General features: G+C 46.5%; 2 protein-coding genes across 26 annotated transcripts; one reads left to right on the top strand and one right to left on the bottom strand.

Moving 5' to 3' along the window:
- Positions 1-6,402: 6,402 nt before the first annotated feature.
- LOC139838010 (uncharacterized) lies at positions 6,403-8,851 on the bottom strand. The gene is made up of 2 exons (XM_071827361.1): positions 7,606-8,851; positions 6,403-6,878 (listed from the first exon to the last, which is right to left on the bottom strand). Exons 1-2 carry the CDS (start codon positions 8,849-8,851, stop codon positions 6,403-6,405), a joined length of 1,722 nt encoding a protein of 573 aa, XP_071683462.1.
- A 1,414-nt stretch (positions 8,852-10,265) lies between these two features.
- LOC127342621 (uncharacterized) lies at positions 10,266-22,328 on the top strand. Of its 25 annotated transcripts, XM_071828163.1 has the most exons (25): positions 10,266-11,131; positions 11,293-11,366; positions 11,556-11,779; positions 11,971-12,035; positions 12,213-12,347; positions 12,626-12,729; positions 13,136-13,411; positions 13,518-13,627; positions 13,753-13,812; positions 13,983-14,034; positions 14,138-14,256; positions 14,499-14,579; positions 15,370-15,524; positions 15,648-15,740; positions 15,845-15,972; positions 16,344-16,385; positions 16,934-17,092; positions 17,878-17,956; positions 18,048-18,098; positions 18,214-18,289; positions 18,933-19,081; positions 19,812-19,848; positions 20,322-20,512; positions 20,986-21,090; positions 22,137-22,328. In XM_071828163.1, exons 2-5 carry the CDS (start codon positions 11,320-11,322, stop codon positions 12,336-12,338), a joined length of 462 nt encoding a protein of 153 aa, XP_071684264.1. In that variant the 5' UTR covers positions 10,266-11,131; positions 11,293-11,319; the 3' UTR covers positions 12,339-12,347; positions 12,626-12,729; positions 13,136-13,411; positions 13,518-13,627; positions 13,753-13,812; positions 13,983-14,034; positions 14,138-14,256; positions 14,499-14,579; positions 15,370-15,524; positions 15,648-15,740; positions 15,845-15,972; positions 16,344-16,385; positions 16,934-17,092; positions 17,878-17,956; positions 18,048-18,098; positions 18,214-18,289; positions 18,933-19,081; positions 19,812-19,848; positions 20,322-20,512; positions 20,986-21,090; positions 22,137-22,328. The 25 variants fall into 25 exon arrangements, with proteins under 25 accessions (XP_071684264.1, XP_071684278.1, XP_071684268.1 ...); XM_071828177.1 differs by lacking the exons at positions 20,986-21,090; positions 22,137-22,328 and adding an exon at positions 19,965-20,111 and having other exon boundaries at positions 20,322-20,757; XM_071828167.1 differs by lacking the exons at positions 20,986-21,090; positions 22,137-22,328 and adding an exon at positions 16,524-16,835 and having other exon boundaries at positions 20,322-20,757.
- Positions 22,329-22,571: the final 243 nt, after the last annotated feature.

Here is a 22,571-nt window from a genome sequence, read left to right as displayed (position 1 = left end):
CTTCACACTATGTAGGAGGAATAGATCACATCAATACCATCATAGCAATAGTTAACTTCATAATCTACAAGAGATCATAATCATAGCCTACGCCAAGTACTAACACGGATGCACACACTGTCACCATTACACCGTGCATGAGGAATAAAACTACTTTAATAACATCACTAGAGTAGCACATAGATAAATTGTGATACAAAACTCATATGAATCTCAATCATGTAAAGCAGCTCATGAGATTATTGTATTGAGGTACATGGGAGAGAGATGAACCACATAGCTACAGCGGAGCCCTCAGCCTCGGGGGTGGATTACTCCCTCCTCATCATGGAGGCAGCGATGGCGGTGAAGATGGCGGTGAAGACGGCGGTGGAGATGGCTCCGGGGGCAATTCCCCGTCCCGGCAGGGTGCCGGAACAGCGACTTCTGTCCCCCGAATTGGACTTTCGCGATGGCGGCGGCTCTGGATGGTTTTCTCTGTTTCCGTCGAACTTGTCGATGTTTTTAGGTCAGGGACGAATATATAGGCGGAGAGGCGGCGCAAGGAGGCGGCTGGGGCCCCCACACCATAGGCTGGCGCGGCCAGGGCCACCCGTGCCGCCTTATGGTGTGGGCCCCCTGCTGCCCGCCTCCGACTCTCCTTCGGTGTTCCGGAAGCTTCCGGGAATTCTAAGACTTTCGGTGTTGATTTCGTCCGATTCCGAAAATATTTCCTTACTAGGATTTCTGAAACCAAAAACAGCAGAAAACAGAATCGGCCTTTCGGCATCTCGTCAATAGGTTAGTTCCGGAAAACGCATAAATATGACATAAAATGTGAACAAAACATGTCGGTATTGTCATAAAACAAGCATGGAACATCAGAAATTATAGATACGTTGGAGACGTATCAAAGGACACCCCTGAATCCGGGTTGTCATCGGTGGAGACAATAGTATAACGGGATGCCTTCGGGGCTACCCGTACGGAAGACACTATGGGTCTCCCGACGTGGCAATGGAGTCACGCTCCAAGTGAGGTGAGCTGCCATGGTTTGCCGGGGAGGTACATACTCCATAGGGTAGGATCCTATGTTAAGACGAATAGGCGAAAGGTTATGTCCGAGTTTTTGTCATGCATAGTTGATATGCGGGGATGATGCCCACATGGTAGACTCGCGGATCTTGTGGGGAAAGTGTGCAAACTCTGCAGAGTACCAATCTATTCGAATAGCCGCGTCTGCGGTCATGGACGAGTTGTAATGGCCATACTTAACCGGGGCTAGTTTTTGTTTTAGAAATGCTTTATAAATATAAAGTTGTTTTCGGAGTACCGGAAGGGTACGAGGAAAGTTTTGAAGACCATATGGAGATGGTCGGACAAGAAATAAATAGGGTTACCCCCATCCTAGTGGTTTTATGTCGTAGAAACTCTTTTGAAGTATCTTATTCAACAAAGGTATAGAGATGTCATAGAAAACTCTTTTGAAGTATCTTCTTCAATAAAGATATAGAGATGTCGTAGAAACTCTTTTGAAGTATCTTCTTCAACAAAGATATAGAGATGTCGTAGAAAACTCTTTTGAAGTATCTTCTTCAACAAAGATGTAGGGATGTATATCCACAATAGAAACTGCTTCTCTTCTACATGCTATATCCACAAGAGAAACTAGTCTTTCCCTCGTGTCATCTTAGTTTAGCACTTGTTATCTTGCATTCTTGCAAAGTACCTTCTTGATGGTTTTGCGAGTACAATTCCAATGTACTCACGGCTTTTTCCCTGACTATTAACTTGGCCAAACTATGAGGATGAGTTTGAAGATGATTGGAGGTTACCATGATGACTATGCGACTTAGGACGATCTCCCGGTCAGCTGCATGTAGGGTTTAAGGCATGACTTGGGCCCGGCGATGTTGATTTGTATCCGCTGCAAGTGTTTGTTGGATTCAGCCCGAAGTGGCATCTATGTAAGACTTGGTCATGTGACCATTTGTAAGATTTATTATTTCGGTATTATGTAATGGATGATGTAACTCTGTTTATCAGTTCGGTTATGTGCTCACGGTACATTGATAATGGGATCATGAGTTGAATGCATAACGGGTATTCTAGTCTGGGGTCCCCACAACAGCGGCGGAAACATTTCAGTAATATGATAGATTGTCTCCACTAGAGAAACTTTAGAGCATCTCCAGTCGCGTCTCCCAAAGAGTCCGCTAAACGTTGCCGGATTTAGCGTTTGGGGGACGCGTTTTGTTCGTGCCGTGTTTGGGGGACATCGCTCCCCAGTCGCGTCCCCCAAATATAATTTGAGATTTTTAAAATGTAATAGAAAACAATTGAATTCATTCAAACTTGCTATATATTACATTGATTCGAACAAAATTCGATGAAATTTAAACTAAACCCTAATAGTACTTGCGGCGGCTAGAGGGGTCGTAGTACTGGTGGAAGTTTTACATGTCGTCGACGACGACGTCCTGCTTATCGGGCTCGTCGACAGGTTCTTCATTCACCGTGCCGCTTGGCCCAGCTTCGTCGTCGTTAGTGAGGTCGACGAGCGGCTTCCCGGCGTCCCGGATGGACATTGCGATCGCCGCGTCGAGGTCGCCCCTCCAGATGTCCTTGTCGTTCAACGTCGCGAACGCCACGTGCAACCCTAGGCAGTCGTCTGGGCCGTCGCTGATGGCGATGAGGCGCTGCTGCCGCTCGTACTCCGCCAACTGCGCTACCATCGCTACTTCCTTGTCTTCATGCTCCTCCTTCACCTCCAGCTTCGGGATGAGGAGGGCACCGCCGGCGTGCCTATGTTGTTGTCACGTTGTTTCGCCGATGTTGACATTGTCGCCGCCAAGCCTCCGACTGACGGACGGCGTCGCGTACTTAGGCTCTTCCTTCACCTCGTGCTTCGGCACGCTATAGGGCGTGGCGCGGTGCGACGAAGGCGCCGGTCCCGAGGAAGAAGAGTTCGTGGAGGACGAGTACGTCCTCCTCGGCTGCCAGCGAGCTGCGAGCGAAGGAGATGGTGGCGGGAAGGCGGCATCTCCAACCTTGGGGCGCCGTTCTGGATGTCATCGACGACGTGCTCGAGGGTGTGCCCGGGAACGCCCCAGAAGCAGAGGCGCCTCTCTCTGTTCCAGGTGTTCCTCCGGCCGATGAGGCCCTTGGTGATGTTCATCTCGGTGTCGTGCTGCGCCTGGCAGTAGTCCGCCCACCAGTCGTCGTTACCGGTGAGGGCTCGGTTAGGATTTGCTCGCTCCTCGGCAGGTGAGGCGAGACTGCCGGGTCATGATCGCGTCCCTCCAGCGCTCCGTGCCCTACGGTGTCAGCGGTGGGACGCTGATTTCGTTGACGGCCATCCTCCAGTCGCCGCTGCTTGGCAGGCGCATGTCCGGCGAACAGGCTACCACACGCGGTACAACGCCCACGCCTCCGCCATGGTGAGGCTGTCGCGGCCGAAGCCATTCGCCGCGACGTTTTTGCAGGAGGACGACATTGTGAGCGCCGAGGGAGGAGGTGCGGCGAGAGGAAGGGGTCACGACGAGATTGGAATAGGGAAGGAAGGAGGGGCGTTCTTATTATACAGTGGCGGTAGGCGAAGTGGCGGCGGGCGTTGGCTGCAATAAACGCCGGCGCGGATGGCCATGCGGCCATGCACAACGAGACGCATCACTACGTCGCCTGGGAAAGCTGGGCGCCATTAACGTCGCTTGACCAGAGGTAGATGACAGGGTTTTAGACTTACGTGTCGCTGACGCGTCGGACCCGCTAGTCCCCGCCTCACTTTTCGTTGTGTTCGGTATGTCCGGAGCATCCTCTGTGGACCGGGAACGGACTCAGAACGCCAGATACCGTATTAGACTGCGCCATAGATACCGTATTAAACCGCGCCAGACGGAAAGGATCTTTAGGAGCGTTGATGAGAACGAAAATTTATCCAACGCGCTCCAAACAAATATCTTTAGGGGCCGCGTCGAGATGCTCTTATACCCCAAATCTGTGATGAACCTCGTGGAACTATAGTGTGAGATCTGGGTTGGACTACCTAGAGGCCGATCTTCTCAAAGGGCTTCGGGCTAACGACGTCTTGACGCGTGGCAGAAGGAGCAGTGCCGCGACGGACGCGGCAAACGGATGTGGGAAACGCACGCGAAGCTTGATCAAACGAACGTCCCCATATAAAACCCGCAACGACTAGATTCCTAAACGCGAGCAAACCTATCTATACATCTTTATAAACGAGAAAAGGATTGAGGGAAGACGCCTCTCAAACGGGGCGATCAGCTCATATATATATGCCAGATTACAAGGCTTGGAAGCCAAGGAAACGACCAAGGAGAGAACCTTATCGTGCAAGATTACAACCGAATAGAATCGGAACAAATCGGAAAGCTATGCCAGCTATACAAGGTACGTACGGTAGCTATACATGGTATGCAAAATATATACTTTAACATCCCCCGCAGTCAATGCGTCGAGTGGGCGAACGCATAGACTGTACCGAAAGTCCAGGAATAGCTGGGACGGCAGGCCCTTCGTCATAATGTCAGCAAACTGTTGTGAGGATGGCACATGTAAAACCCGAATCTGACCGAGAGACACCTTTTCGCGGACAAAATGGATGTCGATCTCGATGTGCTTCGTGCGACGATGCTGAACCGGGTTGCAGGCCATGTAGACAGCGCTGACGTTGTCACAGAAGACAACAGTCGCGGTACGCAGAGGACGATGAAGCTCATGAAGAAGCTGGCGAAGCCAACAACATTCGGCCACAGCGTGAGCTACAGCACGATACTCGGCCTCAGCACTGGAGCGAGAGACCGTAGCCTGGCGCTTAGAGGACCAGGACACAAGATTGTCACCGAGATAGACACAGTAACCTGAGGTGGACCGGCGAGTGTCGGGGCAACCGGCCCAGTCAGCGTCCGAGTACGCGGTGAGCGATGTAGCTGGTGTAGAGTGCAACCGAAGACCAAGGTCCAGTGTACCCTTGAGATACCTCAGAATCCGCTTGACCAAGTTAAGATGAGGCTCCCGAGGGGCATGCATGTAGAGGCACGCCTGCTGAACAGCATGCGCAATGTCGGGACGCGTCAACGTCAAGTACTGTAGAGCGCCAGCAAAGCTGCGGTACTCAGTAGGGTCGGCGATGAGAGGACCATCGTCAGCGGAGAGCTTGCAACGAGTGTCTATGGGAGTAGCACACGGGTTGCAATCAAGCATGCCGGCTCGGTGTAGTAAGTCGATGGCATACTGGCGCTGTGAGAGCAACATCCCAGAGGGCGAGCGAGTAACCGAAATGCCGAGGAAGTAGGAGAGATCCCCGAGGTCGGTCATGGAGAACTCACTGTGAAGAAGCTCGGTGATGTGCTGCAGAAGTCCGGTGCTCGAGGCAGTGAGAATGATGTCGTCCACATATAGAAGAAGGTAAGCCAGCTCGTCCCCTCGTCGAAGAACAAACAGGGAGACGTCACAGAGGGATGCAACGAACCCGAGTCGATGTGCATAGTGGGCGAAGCGCTGGTACCATGCACGAGGGGCCTGCTTGAGGCCGTAGAGAGACTTGTGGAGCCGACAAACATGTTGGGGATGATCGGTGTCGATGAAGCCAGGTGGTTGCTCGCAGTAGACCACCTCATCAAGATTGCCATGAAGAAAGGCGTTCTTGACGTCGAGCTGATGAATCGGCCATGCACAAGAGACGGCGATGCTGAGGACAACACGGATTGTGGCGGGCTTGACGACGGGGCTGAATGTCTCATCGAAATCAACTCCCGGTTGCTGAGAGAACCCACGAACAACCCATCGCGCCTTGTAGCGAGCAAGGCCGCCATCAGAAGCAAACTTGTGCTTGAAGATCCATTTTCCTGAAACAACATTAGCACCAACCGGACGAGGTACAAGCGACCAAGTGCGGTTATGGATTAGAGCATCATACTCGGCTGTCATGGCATCACGCCAATGCGGATCCTGGAGTGCGCCCCGGTATGTCTTTGGAATAGGAGAAATCGAGGTGTGAATGGCTGACAGATTGAGCTTGTCAACCGGCCGAACAATGCCATGTTTGGCCCGAGTAAGCATGGTGTGTGTGTTGACGGCCGGAGCAGAACGGACACGAGTACGAGGTGGTGGTGGCGGTGGCGGAGGAGGAGGTGGTGACGATGCTGCAGCTGATGTAGTCGCGGGCGAGCTGGCGGCGAGCGAGGGCGCGGGCGAAGGCACGCTGTCGCCGGGCGAGCTGGGCGCAGGCGAGGCAGGACGTGCGCGCGCTGGTGAGGACGCATGCATGCTGGGAGGCATATGGGCATGCATGTTGGGCTCCGCTGGTGGGAACACTGCTGGGGTGTGTTGCGTACATGCAAGATCCAGGAGAAAATCAAGGGAGTTAGCTGGCTGATCGTTTGCTGTTTTCGCGAATGGGAATTAAGTCTCGTCGAAAACAACATGACGAGAAATGATAATTCGACGAGAGACAAGATCGAGACACCGGTAGCCACGATGAGAAGAGGGGTATCCCAAGAAAACGCAGGCGGTAGACCGAGGAGAAAGCTTATGCGAAGCCGTAGCGGATTGGTTTGGATAGCATAGGCAGCCGAAGACCCGAAGGTCAGAGTAGGATGCAGGTTGTTGGTGAAGAATGCTGTATGGAACACGAAAACCGAGTGGCTGGCATGGCCGACGATTAAGGAGGTAGGTAGCGGCGGCGAGCGCCTCGGCCCAGTAGGGAGGGGGCATGTGTGCCTGAAATAGGAGTGTACGAGTGATGTCGTTCAGCGTGCGCAAGGCGCGCTCGGCCTTGCCGTTTTGTGAAGAAGTGTAGGGGCACGACATGCGGAGGTGGATGCCGTGACGAGTGAGAAACTCGACTAGAGTAGAGTTGACGAATTCGGTGCCATTGTCTGTTTGGAGAGAAACCACAGGAAGGTTAAACTGAGTGCGAGCATAGGCAATGAAGTTTATTAGAATATCGGTAGTGTCGGATTTGCGGCGGAGAGGAAAAGTCCACATAAAATGGGTGAAGTCGTCAACGATGACAAGATAATATTTAAAACCAGAATTACTCGCAATGGGAGATGTCCACAAATCACAATGGATTAACTGAAACGGAGCAACACAAAAGGTTTGAGACCTAGAAAACGGTAGACGGACGTGCTTGCCAAGTTGGCATGCATGACAAACCATGGTAGCATTATTACATGGGATAGAAAATTGACTAGATAAATGTGACATAGCGTCACGGCCTGGATGTCCTAAGCGGCGATGCCACAGCTCGGTGGAGTCGGTGGAGGCGACGAGGCCGAAGGAGGATGGCGAGCTGGTGCTTGTGGAGAACTCGTAGAGGGGCCCCGGACTATTGCAGCGTATGATCACGCGCCGAGTGCGAAGATCCTTAATGGAAAAAACCGAAGGGGTCAAATTCCACAGATACATAATTATCAATGGTAAATTGGCGAGTAGAGACTAGATTTTTAATGATGTTAGGAACTACTAAGACATTGTTAACAGAAAATGCGTGGTGTGGTGTGGAAATAGTAGTGTGACCAGTAGAGAGAATTGGAAGAGTAGAACCATTGCCGACCGTGACATGTGAAGGACTAGAGGTTTGGATAGGAGGAGAGAGTATACCAGGGTCAGAATCCATAGTCCAGTTGCTGCCGTTGAAGGAGCCGGCAGTGCTGTTCAGTGCTGCCACCAGGGCAGAGCAATCCCATGCAGGTACGTTGGGGGCGTGGACGTTGTAGCTGTACGGAGTCCCGTACGTAGTCCCTGGAGGCGGAGGAGCAGTGCTGAACGCCTGGCCATGCAGCGGGGCGAGTTGGGTTGTGAATGCCTGCTGGCCAGGCGGAACCCAAGTAGACGGGCGATGCGACGGCGACCCAGTTGGGCGCGGTCCAAGGAGGCCAGGGGCGTCAGAGAGAGCGGAACCTCCTGCGGGACGCCAGGTCGGCTGCATCTGCTGGGCCTGACCTGTGTACGGGTTGAAGCAAATCCAGGGACCAAGCGAGGCGGACGGGTTGCTGCGCGAGTCGCCCGTGCTGGAACCGCCGCGATCACCGGAGTTTCCGTTCTTCTTCTTCCTCTGGAAGCGACCATTGCCGCTGCCTCCCCCGAAGTTGCGAGCGCCGCCCTGCTCACCACCAGCGGACGAACCAGACCCGGTGGCGTTCCCGTACAGCGCGACTTGCGGCGAGGGCTGGAAGGTGTGGGCGAGCTGGGTCTCGCGAAGGAGAAGGAGCGACCGTGTCTGCAGGAAGGAGGGGACGGGCACCTGCATAGTGACGAGGGTCGTGACATCGGCGAAGCGAGGGTTCAGCCCGCGGAGACAATTGAGAACCAGCGTCTGGTCGGTCACCGGCTGGCCAACGTCACGCAACGCGTCCGAGAGGGATTTGAGGCGGTGGCAGTAGGCGGTGATGGAGAGGTCGCCTTGGGTGATGGCCCGGAACTCCGCCTCGAGGTAGACGGCGCGGGTCATCTGGTTGTCGAGGAAGAGGTTGCGGATGAGCGCGTAGGCCTGGAACGCCGTCTGGCCCTCCGCCATGATGATGTCGAGGATTTCCTCGCTGATGGAGCCGTAGAGCCACGAGCGGATGGTGAAGTCCAGGCGAGTCCACTCGGCGGTGCGGTCGGCGGCCGGGGTGTCGTTGGCGATGTGCCCGGTGAGCTCGTACCGGCCGAGGAGGACGCCGATGAGCATGCGCCACTTGGAGTAGTTGGATGCCTTGAGGTCGAGGACGACGGGGACGTGCGTTTTCACGCTGGCAACATTGACCGCGAGGCTGGCCGGTGAGGCGGCGGGCATCACGGTGGTGGAGAGGGTGCCGGAGGTCAGGGCGTCGGAGGAGGACGTGGTGCTGGCTGCAGCGCTCATGGCGGCTGTGTGCGGAAGCTAGATTTAAGATCGGAAGTCTGATACCATATAAACGAGAAAAGGATTGAGGGAAGACGCCTCTCAAACGGGGCGATCAGCTCATATATATATGCCAGCTTACAAGGCTTGGAAGCCAAGGAAACGACCAAGGAGAGATCCTTATCGTGCAAGATTACAACCGAATAGAATCGGAACAAATCGGAAAGCTATGCCAGCTATACAAGGTACGTACGGTAGCTATACATGGTATGCAAAATATATACTTTAACAATCTTTACTATTAAATGCGGATACGACCGTGTTGTGCTATCTCTTTTTCCTTTTATGTAAAATACACAACATGAGTACAAGTACAATCACGTACACGAGCAGGTATAGTCGTGCACACGAGCAGGTACAGTCACACACAACACACGAGTACAGTTGGACACATAGGCGAGTACAAGTACAGTCGTGCACACGAGCAGGTACAGTCACATACAACACACGAGTACAGTTGAACACACAGGCGAGTACAAGTACAGTCACGCACACGAGCAGGTACAGTCGTGTACACGAGCAGGTACAATCACGCACAACACACGAGTACAGTTGAACATACGGGCGAGTACAAGTACAGTCACACACACGAGCAGGTACAATCGTGCACACGAATAGGTACAGTCGTGAACACGACCAAAGTACATGTACATAAATACAGTAACGCATACGAGCAGGTACAGTCGCGCACATGAGTAAGTACAAGTACAGTCCCGCACACAGACGAGTACAGTTAGCGAGTAAAGGGAAAACTGCACCAAATACACTAAAACAGAATTGCTTATCAGTTGAAACACGAGTACAGTTAGGTACACATCACAAGTACAATCATAATATTATTGGAAGTACAAAAAAGTATCTCCAAACCTATCAACATGGGATCTAGTTTTGAAGATCTCGACGTGAGGATCTCAAAAGTGAAAACGGTTCGTGATTTGGACTTACGGTTCTCAAGATATTTCATTGTGAAAAAACGAATCTACAAAAAAAAGAAAAAGCTGACACAATCCAGCCTCCCCTTGCTTTCTCTCTCCTCCCTCATCCCAATCTTGCTTCCCCTTGCGACACGTGGCGAGCAGGGAGACCACTTCTCAGGTATTTTCTGGCACCACAACGCGCCACTTGTTGCGTGCGGAGCGAGTTGCTTTCCCTTCGCAAAGATCGGCCTTTTTCTAGAGTTTTCGGTGAGATCTACTACACCTCAACACCTATTTCCTAATATATACGTACTGTTTTTCTTAGCAGAATACACGTACTGCTAAAAATGAAGAAATCCTCCTTCTGCTTGTGGCCTGGATTAGTCTAGCGGCCCAGCATAGAAGGGCCGACGGAAAGATGCTGAAGGATACGTCCATTTCTTCTATAAATGTTCCTAGAGTACCCGCCTCCAGGAGGCCTCAAAAGGGGCAAATCGATCGAGGCCACACGTTTTCACAGCGACAGTAAATCTGCCCACCCGCTTTTCACTCTGGCCGTCGGATGTGGTGATTTTTTCATCACCTTCCTCTGCTCGTGTATGCTCCATGACGATTGGGTCCCTCTTTGTGCGGGCCCGACAGCGAGAGAGAGCGGCGGGTGCTCGCACTCGTCGACGTTCCACGGAGCGGTGGGTGGACATCGACTCGTCTCTTCTGTCTCTCGCGATCTCGCAGGCGATTGGTGCGGTGAAAAAACCCTAGCCAGAAGCTGCTGCCCAATCCCCGCTTCTCTTCCCAGCGGAGGCCAGCGGCGCGCCGCCTCTCCCCCGAATCCGCGGCGCCGGAGAAGGAGCAGCCAGCCCGAGCAGCTTGGGCGGCCCATTCGGGTGGCGACATCGGTGGCGGCGGGTGGAGGTGAGGCGGGCGAGGCCGGAGACAGGCTGGCGCGGGGCGGATCCTCGGCAGCGGCGAACGGAGGCGTCGGGCGCGGCCGGAGACGGTCCGGCGCGTGACGAAACCGCGGCGGCGGCGACCGGAGGCGCCGGGCTCGGCCGGGGACGCTCCTGCGCGTGACGGATCCGCGCATCCTCCTGCCGGAGGCGCCAGTGGAGTACCGGCAGAGGAGCGCCCGGGGGAGGGCCCCGGCGGCGCCAGTGGAGTACCCGCCGGTGCAGGAGGACGGCCAGCACAGGGAGCCCTCGGGGTCACGCAGCCTCTGCCTCCTCAGCACCGGCGCGCCCTGGCGAGCAGCGTGAGGAGGGCCGGCCCGGGAAGCCCAGGAGGAGGGCCATGGCGCCGCTCGCCGGAGCACATACCCCCTCAGGTGAGCTTTTCCTTCTCTTCACAGCTAGGAAATTGGACCTTCCCCGCCATGGACGTGAGCAGAGAAAACCAGAGCCGTCTCTTCCTCTCTGCCTCTCCGCTCAGGATGCCAGTTTTTGTATATGTACTAATAGTCTCTTGCAATTTGTGTGGATTTGGCAGTGGCACGTTTCGATTTCCTGTGGGGAGATGCCGCATACCTCGAGGCCACACTCGAGAATCTCGAGTTCTCTAATGTAAGTGATGAAATCAAAAAATTTACGTACATTTTTTATGCAAGAGATCTTGCAATGTATGAAAATCTGAGGGTTATTTGGTCATTTCAGACGTGAAAAGCACAATTGCATGGTTTGTTGAAGATTTTATCATTTACTGATTCAAAATTTTAAGCAATGTTGGTACTGAGGCGAAGTTTTCTACCTCAGGAACTTGGATGTAAGGGCGGCCCTGGTGTGGGAGGCGGCGTGGCCTCGGCAGAAGGACCAGACGGAGTCCAGTGTGGAAGGGAGCAAGAAGGAAGGGACAATTTTTCGGGTCGATTATTGTTGTTCTGGGTTGATTACCACATCAACTAAGTTGTGTTCTCTTTTAAGCTCTCGATCTGGAGCTGTACATGCCCAGGATGGTCTTGACGGCGCTGCTGCTACTGGTATTCCTCTCTTCTCGATATTTATTATTTTGTTTCTTACTTTCTAGGCTTATTTGTGTTGCCTCAAATATGAGACTGGTGAGGGTGTTCCTAGGCTGAATATGGCTGCTATTTGGGTACCGGGTGACATGGTTTGAATGGGGCATCTTGGGTAATTATTTGATCACCAAAGATTTTGGTTTGCTGTGAAGGGCACAATTATTTGAGCACGGAAGGAACAAAGGTGCATGGTCTCATGAAGAGGGCATTCTTTTATGTGAGGTCATAGCTGAATTGAATATGATTGATGAATGTTCATTTGACTTTTACGCATAATGGGTCTACAATTATTTATGTGTGGTGTATCTCAAGGGTGTTTTTGAGCAGTGATGATGATCTTGCCGATTCAGTCCGCTGATGAGTCTAATACTAGATGTTGTTGTTGCTCTTGCAGGCTTGGTACAGACATCTCGTCATCCCTGCTGTCTGCGCTCCTCAACTGAATGTCGGCGTGGACGCCGGCGCATTCCCGAGGGTGCATTTGAGCAGCGACGGTCATCTTGCTAATGATCTACCATGAGGATTTCACGTATGTTTTGCCCATCTTTTGTTTGATATGAAGAACCACATAGTTTTGATCCATTAATTTTTTTCATGGCCCGTTCTGTTAATTCAGTGACAAGATTTGCATCGTGGGAAACCTAGCTTCTTTTGAAATTAGTTCTTACCAGTCAACCACAAACCACAGTAATCGTGACTCCATAATCTTACTGACTATTGAGATATTTTTTGACCAGGTGAGCAGCCTGTGTTATTCTATATTATCTAATATAGGTTATCGCTGATAGTTTTGGTGGTGGAGTGCAGGGAAGAACACATTGGTGTTCAGGTGGATGGTGACGACGCTGGTACTCTTGTGTCTTGCCGGCGCTGGTGCCACGGGCTTCACCTTCGACAAGTACAACCTGAGGGTAAGAAGCATAATCACACTACCACCTCTACTATCTCACAATCTTGATTGTACTTCCAGTGGATGCAGATGGCAAGCAAGCAAATGAATCTTTCTTGTTGTCTGTTCAATATAGTTTGCTAATATTGGTTTGAAGCTAAAAGTGCAATTATGAGATGAGAGGCATTTGGTGTGACCGAATTTATGTTCCTTGTCTTCTGTTTAGTCCTTCTTGTAATTTTGCATATAACTCTCTCATATCATCTCTACCTACAAGCTATACAGTTAGATCCTTAGCTCTTTAATTTATTATCTTACTTGAGGAGGTCAATGCACATGTTCTTTAGTTTATAACATTATTTGAACCACCAATAGAAGGAATCATCATAACTGGGCATCTCACTGTTGGATTTCATGAATTATTATAGATGTATGAGTAGAAGATGGGCAATGGGCGGTTCTGGGCAGGAGCCGCCTCGAGCGAGCTCCAGATCGAGCGGGGGCGGCTGTGAGCGGCCGCGGCGTGCTCCGGCTCAGGGAAGGGGAGGCCGGCGCGAGCTCGGGAAGGGCGGGCGCGGGCGGGCTTGGTTGGGCGCGGCGAGCTCCGGCTCCGTCTCATGGGGCAGGTGGAGCAGCACGACGCCGGGGCTCCAGCTCGTGGAGAAGAGCCGGTAGACAGAGGACGGCGAGCGACGACCGGGGAGGTACTCATGTGCTCTAGATCTGCATATATATTTGGATGTGTATTTCTAAATTTTCTGGTGATAATAAAACTGTTGATGTTGATGATGGTTTGCTATTGTTTTTCAGCTTTGGCATGGATTTGAGCAAAAGAAGAGTCACAGGAATATTTGGGTCTTCTAACTTGCAGCTAGGGTTTCGGTGTTTAGAAGATTCTTAACAATGGTGATAACAGGCATGTGAGTTCATATTTTCCATGGCTGGTACAAGCTCCACACCGATATTTCCTCGTCTCTTGTACTCTGTTGTCTCCACACAATAATTTTGCTTGAATATATATCTCTTCTCTTCATGCTGTAGGCAGGAAATACAGTGGAGGGTTGCTGCCAGAGTTTGGCGTGAGTTCTTGTGATGGCGTGGTGAGGTGATTAATAGTATACATGCCATTTTGTTTTAATTCTATTGATGCATCACAAGTTGGTGAAACTGGTTTGTCTAGGTGGATGCAAAATTACGTGCGTTTATCCTAAAGCAATGCTATATGAAAAAATACATTCCATAATGACTTTTTAGCGCTTTGCTTCTAAATATCAGCACGGGAAATTGATGTTCATGGAATCGGGGATTCAGAGAGCCGATACTTTAGGTATTGTTTTATTGGCATGTGTATAGGTCTGTCATGAGCCCATTTTCCCCGTTTTCTTCTCTTGGGTTTATGGGTGCTAAATAATATTTGTGCTCAATCACAGATTTTCAGTGTCAGTATAAAAAACTGACAATGGTTTTTAGCTATGCATGGAGTAGCTTTGAAACTCTCCAAAAAAGGAGTAGCATTAGCAAGACAGGCATGAGCAGGGCTGAAAGCAAGGTATTACTATTATAATTCATTTTGTTGTACCCTGCAACCTGCTATTTTTTTTACCGTATTGTCATGAAAGTATTTAGAGTTCAATTTATGGGAGCCTGTGTACCAAACTGCTGAATTATGATGTAGATCTAAATAGTAATGAATTAAGGGTAGATTGTTTTTGTACTTTATTCCACAGAAATTGCAGTCAGTTATCTTGATAACATATCTCGATTCTTATGTCCTAACTATTATTTCTTTAGGAATTTGAGAAGATCTCTGTAGATTGGTGGTGAAATCCAAGATGCTCGATTTCTTCTTGGACGTGGACAAGCCCCGCTAAGGTATAGTAGATCTCTGTAGATTGGTGGTGAAATCTCACTCTCTTATTTCTATGCATTTTTATTGAAACACACTTCCCTTTGTTTCTTTTTTGCTGATCTATCTAATTACTAGCCCCATTCATACTATAAAGAAACATTGGCTTAAGGAGGAGGTAATTTAAATTCTAACTAACACCGAATGTTGTATTCGACCAGGAGCTAATAGCCTGAAAACCCCACCACTTTGGAAGGTCATATTTTTCGGGTGTGTATTGCTATTTGCAGGCCTCTTTTACCTAACATTCTGGGATGTTTCCATTTAAGTGGTGCTAGAAGAAAATGGTACACAAAATAGCTTATAATATGTTTGTGGAGTACATAAAATAGCCTTATGAATTATGGCCTCTTTTACCTAACATGCTCTATTTATGATAAATAGCCTTATATGTTTGTGGGATACTACATCGAAATCACATGTCTGTAAAAGTCTTATTTGCGCATACTGATAAATTAGTGTTATTTGGATAGCTACTACTATCTAGAGGTTTGCATAGGCCACAATCTGGAAGTTGTAGTTGGCCAGATTGATTTAACCAGCACTTCTCCTATATTGCCACACTAAAGCTTAATCGGATAGCCAGTATAGAACTTCTGCTATATTGCCTAAACTAAAACTTAATCAAATAGCTGTAGGCAATTAGAGCAGCGACCACTACTGCTAAATTTTAGTTACACTGACAGTCCATCTGCGAATGGGCCAATCTTTCCTTCAATGGCAGATTTGTGTAATAGCATTTCTTATATCTGTCAGAAGTGTCAGCCTTAGTGATTCTGGTTTCCGGCCGATGGCTTCAATGGTTGGTCGAGGTTTCTGTAGATGTTGATGTGTTGTTTAAAGATGTGGTTGTCTGCAAGGTCACCAATAGCCCTAGAGGATGGTGAGGATCTTACAAGTAATTGTTATCGGTTAGTCCTTAATTGTTATCGGTTATTCCTTGCATCTATCGGGTGCTTACTTTCGATTTGCTGGTTTTATTAGAACGAAATAACCTGTAGTTTTGTAGTTATAAAGTCCACGCACCTGGTTAGATGCAGGCTCATCCATGGTGGCGCCACCTCCAGCATCAGACAAGGTGCCACCGGCTGTCGTGTTCAACACCCACATGTTGGCCCTTCGCTGAGGTACGGTGCTTGACAAAATTTTGCACCTACATTCTTCTTTAGATGCGAATCATGTCGTGGCAGCTGGAGCTTCCATGACAAAATGTTTATAGCTTCACTTTCAGGTCTGTCAAGCTTGAAGTTGTTGGTGCACTTGCCTGAGGTTTCCTCTTTCTACACATGTAATGAGAATCTCAAGAAATTTCTCACGCAAGTGGAGGTTCAGTGGTTTGAGCAATATACAGTGCATAAGGTTATTTTTCATCCATGTTATCAAATTTTTCTGGAGCTTTTTATCTGCATCTCACATGAATATAGGAAATAGGGTCCCTAGCAGAACGTCCCTAGCAGAACATAGATCAATGTCATTATTTGTTTAAGCTAGGAGGCTAATGTCTCTCTGTAACCACCCATGTATTTCTACATGCTTTCTGCCTCTTTATTTTGGTTCACCATATTCCTTTCGCTATATTTGATGCATGTCTGAGTTCCTTCTTTTTTTAGTGCAATGAGAACTCTATGTATATGCATTTATTTATTTACTCTGAGGCTAATTTAAATTTTACTGATGATGTAGTGTTACAGGCTTGCTAATATGCAATTTCTGCTATCACTTAATTTCAGGTATATCTTTCAGAGAAAATAAACAAATCTCATTCTAGGAAGGTATGAGCTATATTTGCTTCGCTAAATGTTAATGTATTTTGTCACACTGTTTCATTTAAAATATTTTCTTGATGAGGAGTTTATGCAAATATTTATTTTTGTGTGCAACTAATGCTGAATTTCGTTTTTATATTTTAGACTTGGGATAGGAATCAGTGAGTTTTGCAGCGATGCATAACAACTTTGTCAACCATGGGTTTTTTCTGAAGCTCTTTTCAAAATCAGAGAGAGTTAAACTACACTGGAGGCCTAAGAAATCTTAGCAATAACTGCTTTATCAATATTATCAATCGTGTGGCATATGCTTTTCCAATGAATATGTATTACAATGTGCTATATGTGTGAGTATCATTATCATCTGGAACAAGTCCAGACTAAATCAAAAGATGTTTCCTTGACATGCACCTGCTAGCTTCAACCATTTGTAGGTGATTCCATGTATAGAGCGGGGTACTCACTACCTTCTGTGATTAAATTTGTAGGTGTCCATGTATAGAGCGAGTTTCAACTAACAGGTTTAATATTGGACTATTTTCATGCTACTGCAGTTTTTTCAGATAGCTTCAGTCATTGTGTTTCTTCCCCATGATTGAGCTATATGCCGATGAGGTCTGACCAGGGGATTGAGATATTTAAAGTGTGCACTGGAGTTACTGGAAGATAATTCCATCAATGAATTCATAACTTTTGAGACATAATAAGTTTAGGTAATAGCTCTTTATTTTCTCAGTAATGTCTCTTCCAATATTTTCAAAAGGTGAATATTTGCAAGCACAGTGTGGGCATGCGTGTGAGCAATTGAAATTCCACCTGGAAAGAGCTTTTGTCGACTGAGGTTTGCGTCGCCGTAGAGGTGTGACACAAGTCGATATGTGCTAAAGATATAGTGAAACTTGACTTTTATGAGGCATGTTTACAAAAAGGATTTCAAATTTATATTATGACCCTTTCCGCAAGAAATATTCCTATTTCGCACCTACCTAATAAGCAAGCTCAGTTGACCTTCATGGGGCCAAAAGTGAGACCTGAGTAGATGAATATTCTTATTTCACACCTAGCCATATCACACTGGTAAGCAAGCTCAAAGGAATTCTGTGAGCCGGGGACCTTGATAGATGGATATGCCTTTTTAAGTCCACTTCAGTTTTCCAGTGATATAAGATGTGTGTAGGTAGGTCACAACTTTGTTTTCTGTTATTTTTAATTATTTGTCTCCGAAGATGAACTTTCTTTTGCAGTTAGTTGTATTTTTGTGCATTTATGCTACCTAAAGGAAATGCATATTATGGACATCATGGTTTATATATTTAGTTCTTTACAGAACAGTAAATCTTGCATATATGTTTTATAGCTTCCATTTCTTCATTTGGGTTTTTTCCTCTTCCTCATACCAATTTTTTGGTGTGTATATTTTAGATTCACAACAGATGAGTCATAATACTTGCCTGTTCTTTCATTTGGGTGCCACTGAAAATTGTGATTCCCTTTTCAGCTGGTATATTATCCCGCAACAACCGAGATGAACTACATTCTTCATCGCTTTAGTTGTGCCATGTATGGCCTTAATCAAGGTAATTTACCTCCTCCTTTACATGGCATGGTAGTATTTGGTGCTTGCTTTCCATTACTAAGGTGGCGGCTGTTACTGTATTTTTTGTGCAGATCCATGTAGTGCTTTCCAGTGGCTCCATTCTTTGCTATATACATCTCCCGGTATACCGTTCTTGATGTACATAATTTTACGATATGCTTTCACGCGGTGTTGCACTGCTTTATGACCTGGTTTTGTCTGGTTTTTTCTTTTTACCTGGCTCTTTTCACTTTGCAGGTTCTAGGATTTAGTAGGTTGCTTCTTGTCTCTTCTTGTACCGGTCACAGGTTCTGTGCTCTTCTACTGTGTTGAGGTTGGTCTCTTTCTTCTCCTTACTAGGAATGCATCTTCCATTTAGGGTCTGTTTTCTCTATGACGGTTGACTGATTGTTCTTGCTTTGTATCTAATACATCGCAAGTACTCAACCTGTAATACCTGATTAGTTTCTAGAGATGGGAGGCATTCGAAGCTTAAGAAACTTTCTCTTTCAGTTTGGTATTGCCTAGAGCCGATACCTTGAATGAAAGCACTGTTGCTTGTACAGCTGTGTGGTGCTAATGAAATTGTGCGGCTATGAGCCTTTTTCAAAATTAGATTGTTTAAATTGTTGATAAATGAGAGTTAAGGGAAGGAACATGTAGCTTACAGTTGACCTTCCCTAACCTTATGTGTGTTATTGTGTAGAGTTGATAACTCTATCGGATGCACCAAAGCTCAATGTATTACAATTTGAAAGAGGCAGCAAGAGATTTATGTATAGGGTTTAGGATTCATCTAATTACTTGCTGTATATATATAGTTTTCTATTTTTCTGTTCTGCTAGCTTACAGTGCTCTGTTTCTATATGTTCCGTTCTTTTCACAACCCTCCTTTTGTTTTCTGATATAGTGAGATGGTTTTCTTCAATATCACTGTGTTATACTGATTTGTTCCCTTTCTTATCTCTGTCTACCAGGTTGTTCTCTGTGGGGCCTTATCTTCATGTATGGTTCCTATTACGAGCTTAACTCGCTGGCACCAGCTGAAGAGCTTATCCATCCAAGAGACCAGGAGTGGATGCGTTTTGGGATCATCCTGGTTGTGTATTCTGATCGGTTGAATATGGTAAGTTTGTCAAGGTTCTTTACTATTTAGATTGTATGTTTTAGCAAAATCTAATTTAAGTGAAATTTTACTACATGTGTAGAACATCAATCCATGTCCGACGCAGCCCTGCTCACTTGCAGAGATTGATACCTCTGATCGTGTGTTATAAGACATAACAAGTACACCAGCCAGTTAAAAAAAGCAAATACATTAGTTAGGCACAAAATCCCATTCCCAAGATATATTTCCATCATGCCAGGTTTTGCAGTGTGTCTATGTCCATAATGAATATGCTATTGCTTTCAAACTTCTATCCCAGAGATTTATTCCCTTTGTTTTTTGAACATAGCAAACTACCACAGAAGGTGCTACAAGAATTTATCGACCAAACTCAGTGTAAATATTGGTTCTCCCGTTACACTGACACTTTTTAGGAAGACATTTACCTTGAAATAATTCAGATAGGACTACGACACCAAACTCAGTGCAAGTTTCTTTTTTTTCGGTGATAATAAAAAACATCAATAAGATAAATCTACTTTTTCTTTTTAGCTTAGTTTTAACTTTTAACACCATAGTTGTAAAGTAGTTTCGTTGAAACTATTTCAAATATTTTGCTTTTTTTTTATAGTCAGATTCAGTATATACGCGAATAATTTTCTACTAATTTTCTAAAAAAAATCATCACTTAGTTTTGCATTATAGAATGGAAGTCACTCTTCACTAACTAAGATGATTGGCTTACCAGGTCTATATGCAATTAAAAAGTCTGTACTGCTTACCAGGTTAGTAATGTTATTCTGTTATCCAAAGTACTGTTTCCTTTAGGTTTATTTTGTCTCCTTAGGTGGAAAGCATGGTGTCTACTCATATGTTTTGTTCCCAATTTCGTATCGCGCAGATAATTCTGTCAGTTTGGACAGTGAGTTCTTGGGATCTGACAGTACTCAAAACCAGTGTGGGATCTGGGATGATTATTTTGTCTCTTTGTCGCAAATGTTGGAGACTCCCGGGATGATTATTTTGTTATTAATAGACCTTTCTTAAGGTCTTAAATGTTTTCCTTTGTTTCCTTAAGTCTTTACCCCGTAGAAACATTTCTTCTTTCACGATAAACTATGCAATAACCTAATGAAGATTTGACATACTTTGATGGGTAACATATGCACCAGGAATTACATAGAAAATAATGTGTAACTATTCTGTTTCTCTTCTAATTCTAAGAACCATACTCAGCTTGGTTTCTTCATGACCGTAGGACGTGGTATGGATGGATCAAGGCGTCGAACAGGCGCATCCCAGCCTTCTCTTACCCAAATCTGTGAGGCAAGCATCCTTCCATCGTTTTATGGATTGAAGAAGGCGCACAATGAGATCGGTCCACCCTTCTCTTACCTGGATCAGCCAAGGGAGCATCCTTCCACGACAACGGCCAAATCATGTACCGATGTACGGAGTCAGTTTGCTCTTCCTCCACTTGTATTTTCAATCTTTATGTACACTAATGGAACGGGTTCATGTGCAATATTAATTATCAGCGGCTGATTTTCTATTTGAGTAGACTTGATATTGTATATTTTTCTAATCAGTGCTATGTATGCATGTGCTTCACAATTTTTAGACAATATTGTAAATTTGCAAATAAAGTGACAAAGGATGGAATCGAGCTAGGGACATCACATTATTTGTTTTCATTGTTTGTGCTTACCAATTTAAACAACTATCCTGATTGCTCATCGCATTATCTGTTTTCATTGTTTGTGCTTACCAATTTAAACAACTATCCTGATTGCTTTAGACTCATTGTGAGCATACGATGCTTACATCAAAATGCCTAATAACCTGACAGCATCTGTAAATCTGTTACAACAAAGAATGTTCTGATTACAACTCTAATGTTGTCGATGTTGTCGTCGACATAGGGCCTCTCGACGGCGTCGTGTACGTCTAGGTCAAAACATTCGCCTCAGGGGTTATCCTGATGGAGCTTAGAAGCGGCCGAGCCTCACTCTCCAAAGATACAAGAGGTGTGGTGAACTGCGTAATTTATTATTCATAGCTCATGATTATACTGTTTGGGGCCTGCTTGATTATGCACCGTTGGCCTGTTGCTAAACTTTTTTACTCGACTTATGGCCTTTCTAAAGTTTTTTTAAAAGATATTGTGTTTAGACTGCACTCTGCTATAATTTGTGCTTAATATCTCCTTGAGTTCTATTCCATTTTCTGTTGAATTAACAAAATCACTCACTTATATAGTAATAGATTGTAATTTGCAGCTATGACATGTTAGATTTTGACAAATCAGTTAGGCTCTATGTTGTCAAGGATTTGATTTTGTCAGCTTTATGAAATGCAGAAGATTCACACACGAGCTGAATTTATTGTTTTGTTTTATCTTCTTTAACATAAGCTTTGTTACCATTTTTTTCTTTAGCAGATTAGGCACGTAGGAGTACAAGAGCACGATGATGTTAAAGATTTTGCTTTTAGATGTTCATGGTTGCAAAGCATGCCCCAGTTTAAATTCACCGTGTTCAGTTCTCCGTGGCCACTAAATTATTGGTGGATTATATATTTTAAAACGGATTTTCTAATAAACCGATTAATCTTAAAAGATATGGTCAATCTGTGGCGGTCAATCATTCGAAAGTGAGTGGGACATGCTGTCGATGCCATCGCCTCAGTTTGAAAGTGAGGTCAATCCGTTCGAAAGTGCGCGGGATACGCTGCCGATGCCATCGCCTCAGTTTGAAAGTGAGAAAACTTGAAGTAAACAAACATCAGCTTTAGTTATACTAAAAGCAATTTATATTTGCATTCACCATTGAGTTTAGAAGCTTTGCCATACTCCTGCATGTCGCCACCATGGCGTCTCCCTCCACAACATCTCCCTGTAGCTGCGTGCCTTCATGGAACGGCTGACCACCGCCTGATGCGTCGCCGCCCTCGTGTCAAGCGGCTCCTCTAAGAGGATGATCTCGAAGAGGATGATCTGAAATACATTTCTTTAAAATTTCCTACTGTTATCTTAGGATTCTTAAATGTTCAGTATGGTTTGTCCTCTATCAAGTGTTAGGTAAGCCTTGTGGCGAGCAACGGATGTCGTGGATGGGTGGAGGGAATGGAGGGAGGTGGTCGAGAGATAGGCTAAGAGGAAGAGTCGTTTTAACGCAAATCACGATGGAGGTGAGGGGTATCAGCTGAGAATAGTGATAGAAATTGTTTATGTGAGGCAAACATTTGTAATAGTTTTTATCCTTTTATGCTGTTGCAATAGTAATTATCCTTTTATGCTTCTTTTGTGATTCTACCTTTTTTGGTACAATAATCATAATATGGTGGAGCAGCTTATACAAAAGCATAATAGCTGAAAAAAATAGTGTGATAGCCTAATAAATTTTCATATCTTCCTTCAACACCTCGATGGAATAGTGTTTCTGTGATATACTAAACCAATGTTTTTTTGGCTAATTCTTAATATTAAAATAAGCTAAAACATATGATT

Source organism: Lolium perenne, chromosome 3 (genome assembly GCF_019359855.2).
Source record: "Lolium perenne isolate Kyuss_39 chromosome 3, Kyuss_2.0, whole genome shotgun sequence".
NCBI classification, from domain to species: domain Eukaryota; kingdom Viridiplantae; phylum Streptophyta; class Magnoliopsida; order Poales; family Poaceae; genus Lolium; species Lolium perenne.
This window is presented reverse-complemented; position numbering and strand designations above follow the sequence as displayed.

Coding starts and splice junctions, on each gene's coding strand:
- LOC127342621 (XM_071828163.1), top strand. CDS start 11,320: ATGCCGCATACCTCGAGGCCACACTCGAGAATCTCGAGTTCTCTAAT. Junction 11,367..11,555: donor AGAATCTCGAGTTCTCTAAT/GTAAGTGATGAA, acceptor TTTCTACCTCAG/GAACTTGGATGTAAGGGCGG. Junction 11,780..11,970: donor TGACGGCGCTGCTGCTACTG/GTATTCCTCTCT, acceptor TTTGCTGTGAAG/GGCACAATTATTTGAGCACG.
- LOC139838010 (XM_071827361.1), bottom strand. CDS start 8,851: ATGAGCGCTGCAGCCAGCACCACGTCCTCCTCCGACGCCCTGACCTCC. Junction 6,879..7,605: donor GACTATGGATTCTGACCCTG/GTATACTCTCTC, acceptor CTCTCCAAACAG/ACAATGGCACCGAATTCGTC.